This window comes from Phyllobates terribilis, unplaced genomic scaffold, assembly GCF_046119375.1.
Source record: "Phyllobates terribilis strain yellow unplaced genomic scaffold, ASM4611937v1 Scaffold_1__5_contigs__length_1240528914, whole genome shotgun sequence".
Lineage (NCBI taxonomy): Eukaryota > Metazoa > Chordata > Amphibia > Anura > Dendrobatidae > Phyllobates > Phyllobates terribilis.
In genome coordinates this window covers 234,390,188-234,410,056 of record NW_027362761.1, presented here as the reverse complement: position 1 = coordinate 234,410,056, position 19,869 = coordinate 234,390,188, and the positions used below count along the sequence as shown (strand labels likewise).

Sequence of the window (19,869 nt, the reverse complement as noted above, 5' to 3'; positions counted from 1 at the left end):
ATTTCATGCAATAAAATGCTATTTAATTATTTAAAAATCATACAATGTGATTTTCTGTTTTTTTTTATTTTTAGATTCTTTCTCTCAAAGTTGAAGCGTAGCTACGATAAAAATTACAGACCTCTCCATTCTTTGTAGGTGGGAAAACTTGCAAAATCGGCAGTGTATCAAATATTTATTTTCCTCACCGTATGTAACCAAAAAAGGTGCCCTATGAAATATTTCTTTTTTTTTTTTAAAGCCCTCATACAGCTATGTCAACTGTAAATGAAAAGTATTGCGGCACTTGATATATCACAATAAAAAAAGAAAAAAAGATTCAAATTGGGCTAGTGTTTATGGGGTTAACATGAGCCAATCCCTCTATCAAAGAATGTATAATTTAAAAGATGAAAAAATAAAGTCTCAAGAAGACAAGAATTCTCATGCATAACTTCTCATCATTAAAATTACAACACCACAAAGAAAAAGTCATGAAATTATGAAAATCACAGGATCAACAGACATGTGAAAGAAAATTAACTAAACATCTGAACTTATTCAGAATTAAGTATGAGTGCCATGCGCAGAAATATTCACACTTACATGCCTTGGCTGCTATCAGTGATGTTATTATTAGTTGCATGAGGAATATTCTGCCATGCTGAATGCACTTGGGTGTGCAAATCATCAAGATCCGCTTCTGGCAGCTCCCTTTACAATAGTTGACCAATGACTGTCACGGGTGTGTCGCCACGAAGATCGTCACGATTACACAGCCTGACTTCTCGCAGCTGACTTTTTGGTGCTTTGTGTTTTCGGCAGTGAGGGAGTTAATTCTCTCTCTCTCTGTGCTAGACGAGGTCCAGCCTCGCCCAGCTGCAATCAATGCTGCTGTAGTGAGTCTCCTTCAAATGCCTGCTGGTCTGTTTGGGAAGTGTCGGTGAAAGCATTTCATACAGACTTACAGAGCGGATCGTGGTATTTGGAGTTTCTGAGATAAGTGTATTTGGAGTGTTTTTTCCCTTCCTCGCTTTATCATTTATCTCCTTTCCCGTTGGTGTTCCCTCTGTTGTAGTTGTGTAGTTTTTGTATGCAAGGTGGTTTTGGTTTTTCCCTTGTACTGTCTCGTTCGTCTAAGTACTGTGTGTGGGCATATTATTACTTGTCCTCTTTTGTTGTGATCGGGGTCCTTCTCAGGACTAGATTACTTAGGTGCAGGGATCCTCAGGAGGTAGGGGTTACGCTGGCAGCCTGGACCTCTGTACCTTTAACAGTACCTCCAGGTTGAGGGATTAGTCAGGGCCCCAGCTTAGGGTCAGCTTAGGCCCCCTACCTCCAGTATACAGAGACAGCGTGACATTTTCACCGACCACTTAGTTTTTCTCCAGCTACCATGGATCCAGTAGCCGGTCTAGCTCGGCAGTTGCAGAGTTTGTCCATGGAGCTGGCGGACGTTAGGTCCAAGGTTTTGCATCCTCAGGAGCAAGCCGGACCAGAACCTAAAGTAGCTCTCCCTGACAGGTTCACTGGGGGGCGGGACAAGTTTTTTGTTTTCCGGGAGGCATGCAAATTGTACTTTCGGCTGCGGCCTCGGTCATCGGGGAGTGAAGAACAAAGGGTGGGAATTGTCATCTCGCTCCTACAAGGGGACCCACAATCTTGGGCGTTCTCTCTTCCCCCGGGCTCCCCGGCTCTCCAGTCAGTGGATAGGTTTTTCGCTGCTCTGGGACTCGTATATAATGACCCAGATCGGATCTCCCTTGCTGAGTCTAAGTTACGTAGGATCCAGCAGGGAGATCGTCCGGCGGAGGAATTCTGTTCGGAGTTCCGTAGGTGGGCCACGGACACCCAGTGGAATGACCCGGCTCTTAGGAGCCAGTTTTGTCAAGGTTTATCCGACAAATTACAGGATGTGTTGGCACAGTATGACTCTCCCGCGTCACTGGAAGCCGCTATGGCCCTGGCTATTCGCGTTGACAGACGGCTTCGGGAGAGGTGCGGGATAACTTGACCCCCTGTGATGACTCCACCTCCTACAAGGTCCCCTCATATGGTGGTTCCCCTGGTCAGTCCAGAGGAGCCTATGCAATTAGGAGGGACATCATTTCGGGGGAGGGGACCGGTGGTGCGCCATAAGACAGGAAGGTGTTTCTTCTGCGGGAGAAAGTGACATTTTATTGGGGGGTGTCCATCCCGTCCCTTGCAGAGTGAAGAGTCGTCGGAAAACTGTTGATCCCAGGTTGTGTGGTGGACGGCAATCTGGGAGTAGGTATTTCGTCCCTAGGTTCGTCTCAGTTTCTCGTACCGGCGGAGGTGGTGGTGGGTACGAGAACTGAGAGGATATCTGTTCTTCTGGATAGTGGGGCCGGGGCTAATCTGGTTGATGCTCGGTTTGCCCGGGTTCAAGGTATGCGATTGAGTGAGTTGGCTAAACCCATCTCCATATTCTCGATCGATGCCAGGCCTCTCGGTCAGGGAAGTTTTTTGCAAGCTGTGCATGACGTAAAACTTCAAGTGGGGGCGATACATAAAGAACTGTTGTCTTGCTACGTGTTGGAGGGTCTTCCCACTCCTATAGTGTTGGGCCTTCCTTGGTTAACTAAGCATAACCCGGTTATTAATTGGCAAACCAGAGAGATAAGCCAATGGAGTAAATTCTGTAATAAAAACTGCATGAACACGGTCATCGGTGCGGTTACTCCTTGGGTCTTACCTCCATTTCTGGCGGACTTTGAGGATGTATTCTCGGAGAAAGGGTGTCAGGAACTACCTCCTCATCGCGAGTATGACTGTTCTGTAAAACTGCTCCCTGAGGCCAAGTTACCTAAAGCTAGGTTGTATAACCTTTCTGGTCCTGAGAGGCAGGCCATGAAGGATTATATTTCAGAAAGTCTGGCTAAGGGGCATATTAGACCTTCATCTTCACCGGTGGCTGCGGGGTTCTTCTTTGTTAAGAAGAAAGATGGAGGCCTACGCCCTTGCCTGGATTTCCGTGAACTTAATCGGATTACGGTCCGAGATCCGTATCCACTCCCACTTATTCCCGATCTCTTTAATCAGATCGTGGGCGCCAAATGGTTCTCTAAGTTGGATCTCAGGGGGGCGTACAATCTGATTAGGATGAAGGAGGGGGATGAGTGGAAGACGGCGTTTAACACTCCGGAGGGGCATTATGAGAACCTTGTCATGCCATTCGGTCTGACTAATGCCCCGGCGGTGTTCCAACACTTTGTTAATGACATTTTTCGCCGCCTGGTGGGACAGTTTGTTGTCATATATCTGGATGATATCTTAATTTACTCGCCGGATCTGGTGTCTCATCAGGAGCACGTTAGGCAGGTGTTACAGATCTTGCGGGATAATAAACTGTATGCCAAATGGGAAAAGTGTGTGTTCGCCGTACAGGAACTCCAGTTTTTAGGCTTCCTGGTTTCAGCGTCCGGTTTTCGTATGGACCCTGGGAAAGTGCGGGCTTTTCTTGAGTGGGATCGGCCAGAGAATCTTAAGGCACTACAACGTTTCCTGGGGTTTGCTAATTATTACCGGAAGTTCATTCGTAATTTCTCGTCCATGGTTAAGCCTCTCACAGACATGACTAAAAAGGGGACGGATTTTTCTAGGTGGTCTGACAAGGCTTGTCAAGCATTCTCCTGCTTGAAAAATGTTTTGCCTCGGCACCCATACTCATTCAACCTGATGCGTCACAGCCATTCATTGTAGAGGTAGACGCTTCCGAGGTAGGGGTGGGAGCAGTATTGTCACAAGGTTCGTCCCCTGGTAAGTGGCATCCGTGCGCCTTTTTCTCTAAAAAATTGTCGTCCGCTGAGAGGAATTACGATGTCGGCAATAGGGAACTCTTGGCCATTAAGTTAGCTTTTGAGGAGTGGCGCCATTTTTTGGAGGGGGCAGTCCATCCGGTCACCGTCATCACCGATCACAAGAACCTGCTATATCTGGAGTCCGCGAAACGTCTGAATCCCAGACAAGCTAGGTGGTCATTGTTTTTTACCAGGTTTAATTTTGTCGTTACATATCGTCCTGGGTCAAAAAATGTAAAGGCGGATGCCTTATCTCGCAGTTTCCCTGGGGCCGGGAATACGGACGACCCGATTCCTATCCTTCAGGAGGGGGTGGTGGTTTCGGCAGTATGCTCTGAGCTGGAGGAGGAGGTATTGGAGGCTCAGGGGGACGCCCCTGTTGGACCTCCGGGGAGACTGTTTGTTCCAGATCAGTTGCGACAAAAGGTGATCGAGGCACACCATAACTCAGTTTTGGCAGGACACCCGGGGAGTAAAGCAACTGTGGATCTCCTCTCGCGTCGGTTTTGGTGGCCTAACTTACATAAGGAGGTGGTAACTTTTGTCGCGTCCTGTGGGGTTTGTGCGTGCTCTAAGACCTCACATACCCGTCCGTCTGGGGCCCTCTTACCTTTGAAGATCCCGGAGCGTCCTTGGACTCATCTGTCTATGGACTTTATTACGGACCTCCCTCCGTCTTCGGGTAAAACGGTCATACTCGTTGTAGTGGACAGGTTCAGCAAGATGGCACATTTTATCGCTCTTCCGGCTCTCCCTAATGCTAAAACTCTTGCGCAGGTGTTCATTGGGGAGATTGTGAGGCTTCACGGGGTACCCTCCGATGTGGTGTCTGATCGGGGGTCTCAGTTTGTGTCCAAGTTCTGGAAGGCGTTTTGTGCACGGCGGGGGATGCATTTGTCATTCTCATCGGCTTTTCACCCTCAGACCAATGGTCAGACGGAACGTATGAACCAGAGCTTGGAGACATATCTCCGGTGTTTTGTGTCAGAGAACCAGGAGGACTGGGCTTCTTTCTTACCTCTGGCAGAGTTTGCTCTTAATAATAGGCGGAGCGAGTCCACTGGTAAGTCCCCGTTTTTTGGGGCATATGGTTTTCACCCCCAGTTTTGTACTTTCAGTAGGGGGGGCTCTTCGGGGGTTCCTGAGGAGGAACGATTTTCCTCATCACTCGCTTCAGTATGGAGAGGGGTGCTGAAGAATCTGAATACTATGGGGAACCGATACAAACGTATTGCTGATAGGAGGAGAGTGTCTGGTCCGGACCTAAGTGTGAACGATCGGGTATGGTTGTCTACCAGGAATATTAAACTTAAGGTTCCCTCCTGGAAACTGGGTCCCAGGTTCATCGGGCCGTACAGAATCAGTTCTATTATTAATCCGGTGGCATTCCGTCTTGACCTCCCCCCTACGTTTAAAATTCACAACGTGTTCCACAGATCGTTGCTTAAGAGGTATGTGGCGCCGGTGGTACCGTCACCTTTACCTCCCCCTCCAGTGGTGGTCAATGGTAACTTGGAGTTCCAGGTATCAAGGGTCATCGATTCACGTTTTAATCGCCGGTCCCTTCAGTACCTGGTTCATTGGAAAGGGTATGGTCCTGAGGAGAGGATGTGGGTTCCTGCGTCGGATATTAACGCAGACCGATTAGTTCGGGCCTTCCACACGACTCACCCGGATAAACCTGGCCCTGAGGGTCCGGAGGCCCCTCGTAGAAGGGGGGGTACTGTCACGGGTGTGTCGCCACGAAGATCGTCACGATTACACAGCCTGACTTCTCGCAGCTGACTTTTTGGTGCTTTGTGTTTTCGGCAGTGAGGGAGTTAATTCTCTCTCTCTCTGTGCTAGACGAGGTCCAGCCTCGCCCAGCTGCAATCAATGCTGCTGTAGTGAGTCTCCTTCAAATGCCTGCTGGTCTGTTTGGGAAGTGTCGGTGAAAGCATTTCATACAGACTTACAGAGCGGATCGTGGTATTTGGAGTTTCTGAGATAAGTGTATTTGGAGTATTTTTTCCCTTCCTCGCTTTATCATTTATCTCCTTTCCCGTTGGTGTTCCCTCTGTTGTAGTTGTGTAGTTTTTGTATGCAAGGTGGTTTTGGTTTTTCCCTTGTACTGTCTCGTTCGTCTAAGTACTGTGTGTGGGCATATTATTACTTGTCCTCTTTTGTTGTGATCGGGGTCCTTCTCAGGACTAGATTACTTAGGTGCAGGGATCCTCAGGAGGTAGGGGTTACGCTGGCGGCCTGGACCTCTGTACCTTTAACAGTACCTCCAGGTTGAGGGATTAGTCAGGGCCCCAGCTTAGGGTCAGCTTAGGCCCCCTACCTCCAGTATACAGAGACAGCGTGACAATGACGTTCCAGATGTGCTCAATCGGAGACAAGTCCAGAGACGCTGCAGTAGCACAAGCAACATGCAACCTGAAATTGTCATTTTAAAAAAGGCTACTAGGACACTTATATGTTCCGCTCGCGAAGACTTTTGCATGGCTTTACCCACATGGTCTCAAAACCAATCTCTGGACATCATTGCATCCAAGACAAAAGCGGAACTCTAAACTTAAAAGGATAGACCTCCATGCCAGCCTACATTGCCATCTTGTGCTGCACATTTGAGAGTGGTGGCATGAGGTCAATGAAACGAATTTAGCCAGAAGTCAGGGAGACAATGTCGTAAAAACGCCTTCTGATGGTTTGTGTAGACCCTGTAGCCTTATACTTTGTATGCAAAGTCTAATTTCACTTGCAGTATAGAATGCATCACTACACTCCATTCTTTGAATTTGACGAGACCACGTGAGCAACACCATGAAGAGGCCTCTACGAGGGAACATCACTCAAGTCCAGCTTCCAGAATTATGATGTACAGTGGGATGAGGTATGGTAGTCAGACCCCTCTAGTCTTTCTTACAGGTACATTAACAGCTCAGTTTTACATTAAAGCAGTGATACGGCCATTTCTCCAAAGTGTTCTAGGTGCTGTTTTTCAACATGACAGCGCCAAGCCGTATGTTTCTTGTACTAATGTGAGCCGTCTGCATGCCTGAAAATGCTACCATGGCCTGCAGCATCTCTGGACTTGTCTCCAGTTGAGCACATCTGGGACGTATTTTCCCGAAAATGCAAAGGGAGTTGGCAGCAGTGGATCTTCATTTGCATGCCAGTGCATTCAGTGTGGCAGAACATTTGTCAAACAACCATTAGTAACCTCATTGGTAACATGCCAAGGTGTATAAGTGCGTATATTTATTTGCGTGGTGCTCATACTCGCTACTACATAGATCAAGATGTTTTGAAAATTTGGGTTCCATTTTTTCATCATTAACATTTCTATAAATCCTGTGATTTTCATAATTTCACAACTTTTACTTATTGGTGTTGCAATTTCCATGATGATGAGTGTATTTTAATATTAACACCCCCACACGGATGTCAAACTTCTTGTGAACTGCAGCATTTATGGAAAAGACAAAGGACACTTTAAGGTGTTCTTTTCACATTTGTGCTATGGCTTACATTCAGAACACAACCATGGAATATGCTATTTTATACCAGTTTTCAAACAAAGCCTGATTGGCTTAGTGAATTAAAATGTTCTCAATCATGTTTCCAGAAACAGTGATGGCAGCATTAAAAAAAGCTCAAGTGTGAACCAAGTCTTAATGATTCTCTACCTGATGTTAACGTGTTGGAAGGTATAATACAGGCCAAAAGTTTGAAATCACTTGTTCATGCAATGGTTTTCTTTGTTCTTCTTGGAATGTGCACATTGTAGGTTCAGACTGAAGGCAGCAAAACCATAAAAGAACACATTTGGAAAGGAGTAAAGAAACAAGTGTTGAACCAGAATATGTGTTAAACCTTGGATTCCCCAAAGTTCTCCCTTTTTACTCTGATGACAATGATTATTCAACCTTGGCATTCACTCAACCAAATTCAGTAGTCAGCACGAATGGCTTTCTCACAGTCTTGATGGCGTTCCATAGGGGATGAGCACTTGATGGCTGATTTGCCTTCCCTCTGCAGTCCAACTCATCCCAAATTATGTCAATTGGGTTGAGGTCAGATGATTGCAGAGGCCATGTCAACTGATGCCGAACTCCATCTCTCTCCCTGTTCACATAGCCATTATATAGTCTGCAGTTGTGTTTTTGGTCATTAACATTAAAAATATACTCGGCACTCCAATAGAAAGAAAGCGTCCAATTTTATTGTAAGGCAATGCAAATAATATAGTTGACGTTTCAGTCCTATAAACTGGACCTTCATGACACACTATATAATGCAGGAGAAAGAAGAAAATGTATACATAATCAGTGTATATTTTCCAAGAGAAAATACTTGTCAAAAACGAAAAATCATTCAGGTAACACTTTCTGGTAATTACATAGCGTTTAGGAAAAAAAGGAAATGAATATACAGGGTGGGCCATTTATATGGATACACCTAAATTAAATGGGAATGGTTGGTGATATCAACTTCCTGTTTGTGGCACATTAGTATATGGGAGGGGGAAAACTTTTCCAGATGGGTGGTGATCATGGCGGTCATTTTGAAGTCGGTCATTTTGGATCCAACTTTATTTTTTTCAATGGGAAGAGGGTCATGTGACACATCACAAAATGACCAAAATGCCGACTTCAAAATGGCCGCCATGGTCACCACCCATCTGGAAAAGTTTTCCCCCTCCCATATACTAATGTGCCACAAACAGGAAGTTGATATCACCAACCATTCCCATTTAATTTAGGTGTATCCATATAAATGGCCCACCCTGTACATATAAAACAAGTAACATTGATAACACTGTGGCAATATACATATAGATTTTATATGGCCCATTAATGAGACAATCAAAGAATACAATGAAAAATAATAATAAAAAAAAAAACATATCAGCGTAAGACAATGTTTTTGGTCATTGCCCTGTTGCAACATAAATAATGGCTACACTAACAGCAAACCAGATGGCATGTCATTGCAGAATGCTATAAAAGCCATGCTGGGTAAGTGTGCCTTGAATTTGAAATAATCCACTTACAATGTCAGCAGCAAAGTGGCTTCACACTTCGTGATCCATATTATTCATGGTCTACACCACACATGTAGAAACAATTCATCTGCTCACCTTTTCTGCATCTCACAAAGACATTGTGGTTGGTACCAAAAGTCTCAAATTCTGACTCATCAGAAAACTATATGGCCCTGATTCATCAAGATCTTAGGATGAAAGCCAATACCAGAAACTCAATTTGCAGACACTGTGTTTCGGGGTACTGCCCCTCGTCAGTTTGTGATAAGGCTCGTTAAAGGGTCACTATTGACTTTTAGGATTGCTACTTCCTGTAGGTGGCACTAGAGTTCTAGTCCTCTTTCTCTCTGAAGAGACAATTTACAATATTTTAGAAAATTTCCAGATTGACTGACCTTCATTACCTAAAATAATTATGGACTGTCATATCTCTTTACTTAGTTGGGTGACTCTTTCCATATTCTGGCTGAGAACAGTTGTGGAATATGGCTCAGCACTGTTTGGAACTGTGTACCAACACTGCCTCTGCAAAACAGACCTGATGGTCACCAACACTTTCTGAAGGCCAATGATTCCACAAATGTACTCTTGACATTGCCATACCCGTTTATTAAAAGTCATTCCAAGTGTTTACCTGATGAAGCTGTTTAAGGTAAATCCAAGGGTATATAAACCTGTCATCAGATATAAGGAGGGTACTTTGAGAAATCTAAGATTTAATACATATTCTGGTTTGTTTGCTATGTTTTTCTTCACTCCTTATTTCCACTTATGTTCTTTTGCTGCCTTCAGACTAAATTTACAATATGCACATTCCAATAAGAACAAGGAACAACAGGTATGTCCAAACTTTTGACCGGTAGTTTAAGTAACAAAGGAAGTAATACCTGCATTAATATCAGCACAATGTACGCCTTTCACTCCAATTAGCATACTTTTCATTTATTGCATAAGGATACATGTTGTGGCTCCAAGTAAAATTAATAGTATATATAATGTAGTTATGGTTACAGCGTATGTGTATACAGTTACATTTTGCTGGAGTTATGCTGGTGATGATGTGTTTTATTTTGGGCAGGTAAAATCATGGCATCTGACAGGGCTGATAATGGCCACTACTTACTGCACTCTGATATCATCAGTAGCTGGTTGCAACAAAGCTCTATGTGCAAGTGATGTCAGCAAATGTCTCCTGCAGGTAAGATACTGGGTGAGAGGGATGAACAACTGCTTGTGTTTTTCTGTGAAATCTTAAATATTCTAGTTTTACATTTGCACACTTTTGACAGGTAACTAGCTTCCAATATCTACTATTCCCACTTGGGCAGCACAGTGGCTCAGTGGTTCAAATCCCACCAAGGACAACATCTGCAGGGAGTTTATATGTTCTCCCTGTGTTTGCGTGGGTTTCCTCCAGGTTCTCTGGTTTCCTCCCACACTCCAAAGACATACTGATAGGGAATGTAGATTGTGAGCCCCAATGGGAACAGTGATAATATCTGTAAATTGTCAGAATTGTAAAGCACTGCAGAATATGTTGGCGCTATATAAATAAAAAGATTATTAATATTCTTTTACATCAAAAGTCATTATTAGCCCAATTTTACAGAGGCATAATAAGCATATTACTGCATCCATATTATGTCCAAAAATGCAGACTTGATTAGCACAGAATATTATTATTTTTATTTATTATTATAGCGCCATTTATTCCATTGCGCTTTACATGTGATATGAGCACAGAAATGTGCATGTATTATGCGTGTTACATTGGTTTTATAATTAACAAAATGTATATGGATATACAGTCATGGCTGAAAGTGTTGGCACCCTTGTAATTATTCCAGAAAATGAAGTATGTCTCCATTATCACAATTACACATGTTTTGTTATACACATGCTTATTTTCTGTTATGCACACGCCCGGGCTAAGCGGCGTGTGCGTGTGATTGGTAGTGATTCCACTGGACCGTGCCGGAGAGTGAATGCCTGGAGGGGCGTGACTAGGTATTCACCCGATCCGACCAGGGTCGCACGACGGCATACGACGCCAGTGCACCAAGGAGGAACCGAGCAGAGGGACCAGGTGCTACTCCAGGACAGACCCCGGACACGGCTGTTGACCCACACAGGGGAATACAGGAACAGGCTGGTAGGCTGGCACACAGACTGATGGGTATAGGCAGGCACGACTGGTATGCAGGCAGGCGGGTATGCAGGCAGGGGGGTAAAGACAAGCACAGCTAGAGTGCAGACAAGGCTGAGCAGGGAGGACAGGGCTCTGTTCACACGGAACAGACAGGAAGGGAAAGACAGAGCCAGATACTCACACAGTACTTGCAGAGACAACAAGCAGGAGTTAGGTACGAGTTCAGACTCTGCAGAAAAAGGAAGGGAACGGACATAGAGGCAAAACAGGTAAAGGACAGGAGAGAGTTCAGACTGGAACTGAGTGTACGGAGGAGACCGACACTGCAGAGGGATACAGGAGCGGGTCTGGGAATACGGCCCCCAGAGAGGCGGAACGAACAGGCAAGGAGCGTGTTCAGACAGGACAGACCAGACACAGGAGCGGGTCAAGGAAATCGGCCACTAGAAGGCGGAACGAACAGGCAAGGAGCGTGTTCAGACAGGACAGACCAGACACAGGAGCGGGTCTAGGAAAACGGCCACTAGAAGGCGGAAGGAACAGGCTAGGAGCGAGTTCAGACAGGTCAGACAAGATACAGGAACGGGTCTAGGTAATCGGCCCCTAGAAGGCAGGAGGAACAGGCTAGGAGCGAGTTCAGACAGGTCAGACAAGATACAGGAACGGGTCTAGGTAATCGGCCCCTAGAAAGCAGGAGGAACAGGCTAGGAGCGTGTTCAGACAGGACAGACAAGAGAACACAGAAAGGACTCAGTTCAGACACGGGAGCTGATACCGCAAAGCAGGAGACATACAGGACTCAGTTCAGACACGGGAACTGATACAAAAAGCAGGAGACAAGAGACGGGACCTGGCACCTTCAGAGTGCAAGCACACACTGAAGGAAACACTATGCTCAGGCAGGGATAGAAGGGAGCTGCTGAGCTATATACCAAGTGACAGACAGCAATAGGCTGAGGACGCACAAGGGGTGTGACCCACAGCAGGTACAAAAGGCAGGAAGTGATCGGGCGCCGCCCATAAGCAGCAGAAACAGACACAAACAGACAGCATGGAGGGAAGCCAGAGAGACATTCTGGACAGGAGATCAAGTGCGCCCTCTTGCACAGTGGGAGATGGACCACCATGCAAGGACGCCGCCAGGTATGTTACAGTACCTCCCCCCTTACGCCCCCTCTTCTTCAGGCCTGCCAGAATCTTCCGCAGGGAATTCGAGGACCAGTCGTTCACTGGGTTGGAGGGGGACAGAGACTTAAGGGTAATCTCTGCTTCGAGGTACATCTTGTCAAGCTCACAGGAAGAAATAGACGGGTTATCAGGTACATAATGAGGAAAAGTCACTGTCTCTTTGTTATCTGGTGGTATCCCGGAGGATTCAGGAAACAACTGGAGGTCCTCCGCCGGGTCAGAAGAGTGCAGAGGCTCAGAGAAAACAACTGCTTCAGAGTACACTAGGTCGGACTCACTGGAGGAAGCAGGCGAGGTATCGGGTACCGAGTATAGGAAAGTCTCTGTCCATTCACCACCAGGTGGCACCCCGAAGGGTTCTGGAGACAGCTGGCGGTCCTCCGCCTGGTCAGAGGGGTGTAGAGACTCACGGGTAACCTCTGCTTCAGAGTACACTAGGTCGGACTCACTGGACGAAGCAAGCGAGGTATCAGATCCAGGATATAGGAAAGTCTCTGTCCATTCACCACCAGGTGGCACCCCGAAGGATTCTGAACACAACTGGAGGTCCTCCGCCTGGTCGGAGGGGTGTAGAGACTCAGGAGTAACCTCTGCTTCGGAGTACACTAGGTTGGACTCACTGGACGAAGCGAGCGAGGTATCAGGTACAGAGTATAGGAGAGTCTCTGTCCTTTCGCTACCAGGTAGCACCCCGAAGGGTTCAGGAGACAACTGGAGGTCCTCCGCCTGGTCGGAGGGGTGTAGAGACTCGGAGGTAACTACCACTTTGGGGTACCCATTGTCAGGCTCACAGGACGAAGCGGACAAAGTATTGAGTACCGGGTGTAGAGAAGTCTCTCTCCATTTGTCATCGAGTGGTATCCCGGAGGGTTCAGGAGGCAACCGGGGATCCTCCGCCAGGTAGTAGAGGTGCACAGACTCTGAGGTAACCACAGCTTTGGAGCATCCTTGGACATGCACACCGGTTAAAGAGAAAGAAGCATCTGATGCCGGGTGCAGGAAGTTCTCCTGTGTGGAGTCTGGATGGGCAGAAGTCTCTTCGGCCAGGAGAACTGGTGCACTACCCACGCACATTACCCATTGGGGTTTCTCCGGGATACAGGGAGATGAAGCTTCAGTAGGGACTTCAAGGTTGGGGTCAGGAGGTCTCAGGGAGGACAGACCCTGGCGTGACGGCTTGCCTCTAAGTCTTGCACGTCTGGACTGCCTCTTGAGGTTGAGAGAAGTATTCCGGAAAGCGTAGTCACCCTGTGAGGATTCTGGGTGGGCAGTAGTGTCATTGGGCTGGAGGACTATTGCGCTACCCACACACATTACCCGTCGGGGCTGCTCCGGGATATTGGGAAGTGAAGCTTCAGCAGGGGCTTCAGAGTTAGGGTCCTCGAAGACCATACGAAAGGCCACCAGGAAGGCCTGCAGGTCAAGGATGACAGGATCCCATGCTTCCCATAGGGGGGTGACACATTTCAAGGCATCACCCGCTAGGTAGTCAATCATAAAGGCCACTTTAGCCCAATCGGAAGGAAAATAGAGAGGGTAGGCCTTAAAGTGTAGCATGCATTGCTCCACAAATGCACGACACTGTCTTGGATCCCCATAGTAACGTGGCGGATCCGCAGGAATGAGAGCTGATAGATCCATCTGGACGGGTGCGTAATTCGCCTGGAACTCAGCTAAAGGGGGGAAAAAAATTTATTTATTTATTTTAATGCATGTATTCGCTGGAAAAACTTCTCAAAGAGCGAAGGCCGTGGGGCTCAACGGGAACCATGGCCTGAGCATGCTGTTATGCACACGCCCGGGCTAAGCGGCGTGTGCGTGTGATTGGTAGTGATTCCACTGGACCGTGCCGGAGAGTGAATGCCTGGAGGGGCGTGACTAAGTATTCACCCGATCCGACCAGGGTCGCACGACGGCATACGACGCCAGTGCACCAAGGAGGAACCGAGCAGAGGGACCAGGTGCTACTCCAGGACAGACCCCGGACACGGCTGTTGACCCACACAGGGGAATACAGGAACAGGCTGGTAGGCTGGCACACAGACTGATGGGTATAGGCAGGCACGACTGGTATGCAGGCAGGCGGGTATGCAGGCAGGGGGGTAAAGACAAGCACAGCTAGAGTGCAGACAAGGCTGAGCAGGGAGGACAGGGCTCTGTTCACACGGAACAGACAGGAAGGGAAAGACAGAGCCAGATACTCACACAGTACTTGCAGAGACAACAAGCAGGAGTTAGGTACGAGTTCAGACTCTGCAGAAAAAGGAAGGGAACGGACATAGAGGCAAAACAGGTAAAGGACAGGAGAGAGTTCAGACTGGAACTGAGTGTACGGAGGAGACCGACACTGCAGAGGGATACAGGAGCGGGTCTGGGAATACGGCCCCCAGAGAGGCGGAACGAACAGGCAAGGAGCGTGTTCAGACAGGACAGACCAGACACAGGAGCGGGTCAAGGAAATCGGCCATTAGAAGGCGGAACGAACAGGCAAGGAGCGTGTTCAGACAGGACAGACCAGACACAGGAGCGGGTCTAGGAAAACGGCCACTAGAAGGCGGAAGGAACAGGCTAGGAGCGAGTTCAGACAGGTCAGACAAGATACAGGAACGGGTCTAGGTAATCGGCCCCTAGAAGGCAGGAGGAACAGGCTAGGAGCGAGTTCAGACAGGTCAGACAAGATACAGGAACGGGTCTAGGTAATCGGCCCCTAGAAAGCAGGAGGAACAGGCTAGGAGCGTGTTCAGACAGGACAGACAAGAGAACACAGAAAGGACTCAGTTCAGACACGGGAGCTGATACCGCAAAGCAGGAGACATACAGGACTCAGTTCAGACACGGGAACTGATACAAAAAGCAGGAGACAAGAGACGGGACCTGGCACCTTCAGAGTGCAAGCACACACTGAAGGAAACACTATGCTCAGGCAGGGATAGAAGGGAGCTGCTGAGCTATATACCAAGTGACAGACAGCAATAGGCTGAGGACGCACAAGGGGTGTGACCCACAGCAGGTACAAAAGGCAGGAAGTGATCGGGCGCCGCCCATAAGCAGCAGAAACAGACACAAACAGACAGCATGGAGGGAAGCCAGAGAGACATTCTGGACAGGAGATCAAGTGCGCCCTCTTGCACAGTGGGAGATGGACCACCATGCAAGGACGCCGCCAGGTATGTTACATTTTCTTTGTGTGTATTGGAACAACACAAAAAAAAAACAGAGAAAAAAAAGTAAAATAGGACATAATTTCCCACAAAACCCCAAAAATAGGGGAACAAAATTGTTGGCACCTTTCCAAAATTGTGGGTAAACAACTTTGTTTCAAGCATGTGATGCTTATTCAAACTCACCTGTGGCAAGTAACAGGTGTGAGCAATATGAAAATCACACCTGAAACCAGATAAAAAGGGGAGACGTTGACTCAATCTTTGCATTGTGTGTCCATGTGTGTCACACTAAGCATGGAGAACAGAAAGAGAAGAGAACTGTCTGAGGACTTGAGAAGCAAAATTGTAGAACAATATCAACAATCTAAAGGTTACAAGTCCATCTCCAGAGGTCTTGATGTTCCTTTATCCATGGTGTGCAACATAATCAAGAAGTTTACAACCCATGGTACTGTAGCTAATCTCCCTGGATGTGGATGGCAGAGAAAAATTGCTATAAGGTAACATAGTAACGTAAGTTGAATAAAGACCTAGGTCCATCAAGTTCAGCCTTTCTCCCCCAATTGTACTCCCTACACTAACACTACACTAATTTACTGGGACTAGGCCTCACAAATGTATTATTATTACCATTTTTATTATTGCTGCACTATCACAATTAAAAATGTACCCGTTTATAATTTTTTTAGTTAGTTTTATAGTTTTAGGTTTCAAAGCAGATAGTCCGGACAGTGGATAAGTAACCTCAATCAAGTTCCAAATAAATTCAAGCTGTCTTGCAGGCTCATGGTTCATCAGTGTCAAAAGCGAACCATCTGTCAACATTTGAATGAAATTAAACGCTATGGCAGGAGACCCAGGGGGACTCCACTGCTGACACAGAGACATAAAAAAGCTAGATTGCAGTTTGCCAAAATGTACGTGAGTAAGCCAAAATCCTTCTGGGAAAGTGGCTTGTAGACAGATGAGACCAAGATAGGACTTTTTGGTAAAGTACATCATTCCACTGTTTACAGAAAACTGAATGAGGCTGTGATGAAAGCCGGCCGGTGGGTGCAGCTCTCTGGCGCCCCCTTACCTCTCAGGTCAGTCAAGGTACTGCACCTAGAGAAAGTAGTGCCAGGTAGCTGCAACCAGCGCAGGGAACACGGTAGTGTGTTATCCCTTCAACGTCACTAAACCGTAACGTCACTACACAGCACAACTCGCTAGCGCCCTCTTAGCCTCAGGTCAGTCAAGGAACTGCACCTAGGATAAGCGGTCGCCAGGGAGACTGTCCTGTAACCTACTGGGTATCGGGGCCCTCTGTAGTGAGGGCGGTATATATATCTTCCTTGGCCGCGCCAGGAATATATATATCTGAACCTCCGACCGTCACTACCAGCCTTCCCCAATCCCCAGTTGGTATGCTGCCACCAGTCCCTATTTTAGATATACGCCCAGTCCGTGAATGGGCCTATATCGGGTCAGGAACCAACCCTGGGTAGCGTTTTTGGCTTGAGCCGAGCTCACACGGACGTGCGTTCGTTATGCAGAATAAAAGGCAGGCCCACAATTACTTGAGGTAATTGATTATAATAATACACTAGATACACGATATACAACTAAATATACACAGGTATAAGGTCAGGCTAAACTATACAACAATGGAATACAACACACAGAATCACCACAGCATATCAGTTACCGGTTTCTTGATTTTCTTGTGACGCAGGGAGAGGATTCTGCGGTCGCAGGCACGGTTCTTTGTTACAGGCTGAGGCCTACCACCGCATGGTCAAACTGCTCCTCCCCTTGGTGGCCTCAGCTGGTGCTCAGATGTTCAGCACACCACTCTTGGGTCAAGACTGACTTGTCTCTTGTCTGTCCTGCTATCTTACCTGCCCTGTCCCGCCCACTGCTGGTGAGGTCAGCTGACTCAGTCTCCACCCTCAGGTCTAACTTCGATCAGAAGCCCAAATTCTATGGAACCCAATAACTTCTTCTGGGATGGTCTCATGATACCCCCAGGGGTTCCCATGGATTCGGGCCGCCGTAACCGACCTTTTGATATCAATTATGATACCATACGGTCCTCAGGAATGGCTCCGCGCTATATCTTGGCTTCCAGAGCACGTACAAACGTCTACCGCGGAGGCTTGTGTGCGCAATGGTTCCGGGACGCCGTGATATTTTTTTTATTGGCCCATCCCACGCAACATGCGTGTACTATTCATGTTTCTATATCTTATGCCTCCATGCTTGTGACAGACAAAGAAACTAGTCCTATGGGACAAATGGTCAGTTACAGATGGACGAAGCACCCCCCCCTGCTGGCTGTGTTTCCTCTCGAAGTCTTTGAAGCTCCTAGCATTCAAGTGTTAAGTAGGCTTCTTATCTTACAGGAGCCTGGATGGGGGGAAACTATCTAGTTGACGTTTTAACAGAAGGTCCCAAGGGTGGGGGCTGCTGAAGTGTGGCCATCCCTGGATATGATTTATCATTACCAAGATGGCGGCTACAGGTTCATCACACCTCCCCCTATACGAGGGCGCGAGGGGGTAGCACATTCCTGTGTTCCCCCGTGCGTCCTTCTGCACCCTCCCCTTGCCGGGATAACCCGTCAGCGTTACCGTGGTCACGGCCTCTTCTGTGGCGAATGGAGAAGTGGTACTGCTGGAGAGCGAGGCTCCAGCGTAGCAACCTGCCATTCGACCCAGAGACCGTGTGTAACCAGCTGAGGGGGTTGTGGTCCGTCTCCACGGTGAAATGGCTCCCGTACAAGTAGGGCTGCAGACGCTGCAGGGCCCATACAATTGCCAGGCATTCTTTTTCCACCGTGGAGTAAGCCACCTCCCGGGGCAGTAGCTTCCTGCTCAGGTACAAGACAGGATGTTCCTGGCCTGTCGTGTTGACCTGACTTAGCACAGCACCGAGGCCAAAGTCACTGGCGTCGGTCTGTACCACAAACGGCCGGTCGAAGTCGGCAGCTTGCAGTACAGGGGAGCTACTTAGGGCGGCTTTGAGTGCCCCGAAAGCTGTCTCGCAGGCGACTGTCCAGTCGACTGCGACGGGCAGCTTCTTCTTGGTGAGGTCCGTCAGGGGCTTGGCCAGGGTGCTATAGTGTGGGACGAACCTCCTATAGTACCCGGCGGTCCCCAAGAAGGACATCACCTGCTTTTTGGTCCTAGGAGTGGGCCAGGATGCGATGGCATCCACTTTCCCAGGTTCTGGCTTCAGAACCCCCCCGCCTACCCGGTGACCCAGGTAGAGGACCTCACTCATGCCCAGCTGGCACTTTTCCGGCTTGATGGTCAAGCCTGCCCGGTGGATCCGACCGAGCACCTGCCGCAGGTGCTCTAGGTGATCCTCCCAAGTGGGACTGAAGACTGCAATATCGTCCAAGTACGCAGCCGCGTACCCTTCAAGTCCCTCGAGCAGCGTATTGACCATCCGCTGAAAAGTGGCAGGGGCATTCTTCATGCCGAATGGCATCACTGTGGACTCGTACAGTCCAAAAGGGGTGATAAAGGCAGAGCGTTCCCTTGCCGCGGGGGTCAGAGGAATCTGCCAGTACCCCCGGCTCAGATCCATGATGGTCAGGTACTTAGCCCCGGCCATCCGATCGAGCAGGTCATCGATGCGTGGTATGGGGAACGCATCGGTGGCCGTTACAGCGTTGAGCCCCCGGTAGTCCACGCAGAACCGTGTAGTTCGGTCCTTCTTTGGTACGAGGACTACAGGCGAGGCCCACGCGCTGCTGGATGCCTGGATCACCCCCAGCTTCAGCATCTCGTCTATCTCTTGGCGCATGTTTCCCTGCACCTCGAAAGAGACCCGATATGCTGAACGCCGGATCGGCGGGTGATCGCCAGTGTCCACGTCGTGGACAGCCATCTCAGTCCTTCCGGGCAGGCTGCTGAACAGCCCCCGGAAGGGGTGCAGGGTGGTCCCCAGCTGGGACCGTTGGTCCTCCGTGAGCTGGTGGCCAACCCCCACATCCTCGATGGACCCACCCGCCTTGGCTTGGGTGAGCAGATCCAGGAGGGTTTCTACCTCTCCTTCCTCGGGAAGGTTGCACACTGGGTGGGCAGTCGCTTCCCGCTCATGATGAGCCTTCATCATGTTCACGTGGAAGGCCTTCCTCCTTCCACGGGCGTGATCCAGGGTGACCAGATAGGTGACGGCATTGAGTTTCTGGTGCACGAAGTAGGGACCTTCCCAGGCTGCCTGAAGCTTGTTCTGTGGTACGGGGACCAGTACCCACACCTTTTGACCCACCTGGTAGGTCCTCTCACAAGCATTCTGGTCGTACCACCGCTTCTGGTCGGCCTGGGCCTGGGCCATATTGTCCTGCACCAGCTTTGCCAAGGCCATCATCCTGTCCCGGTGGCGCACGACATACTCGATGACCGACACCTCGGGGGTGGCCAAATCCCCTTCCCATGCTTCCTTCACCAGAGCCAGGGGGCCCCGTACCCGTCGCCCGTACAGGAGCTCAAAGGGGGAGAACCCCGTTGAGGCCTGCGGAACCTCCCGGTAAGCAAATAGGAGGTGTGG

The 19,869-nt window shown here is 48.5% G+C and overlaps 1 protein-coding gene across 1 annotated transcript in view; it reads left to right on the top strand.

Annotated features, from left to right (window-relative positions):
* LOC141254942 (twisted gastrulation protein homolog 1-A-like) overlaps positions 1 to 19,869 on the top strand; it is a 56,213-nt gene that overhangs the window by 9,622 nt on the left and 26,722 nt on the right. The window contains exon 2 of the mRNA XM_073671054.1: positions 9,908 to 10,027. Coding sequence (XP_073527155.1) covers positions 9,908 to 10,027 — 120 coding nt within the window. The remainder of the gene's footprint in view (positions 1 to 9,907; positions 10,028 to 19,869) is intronic.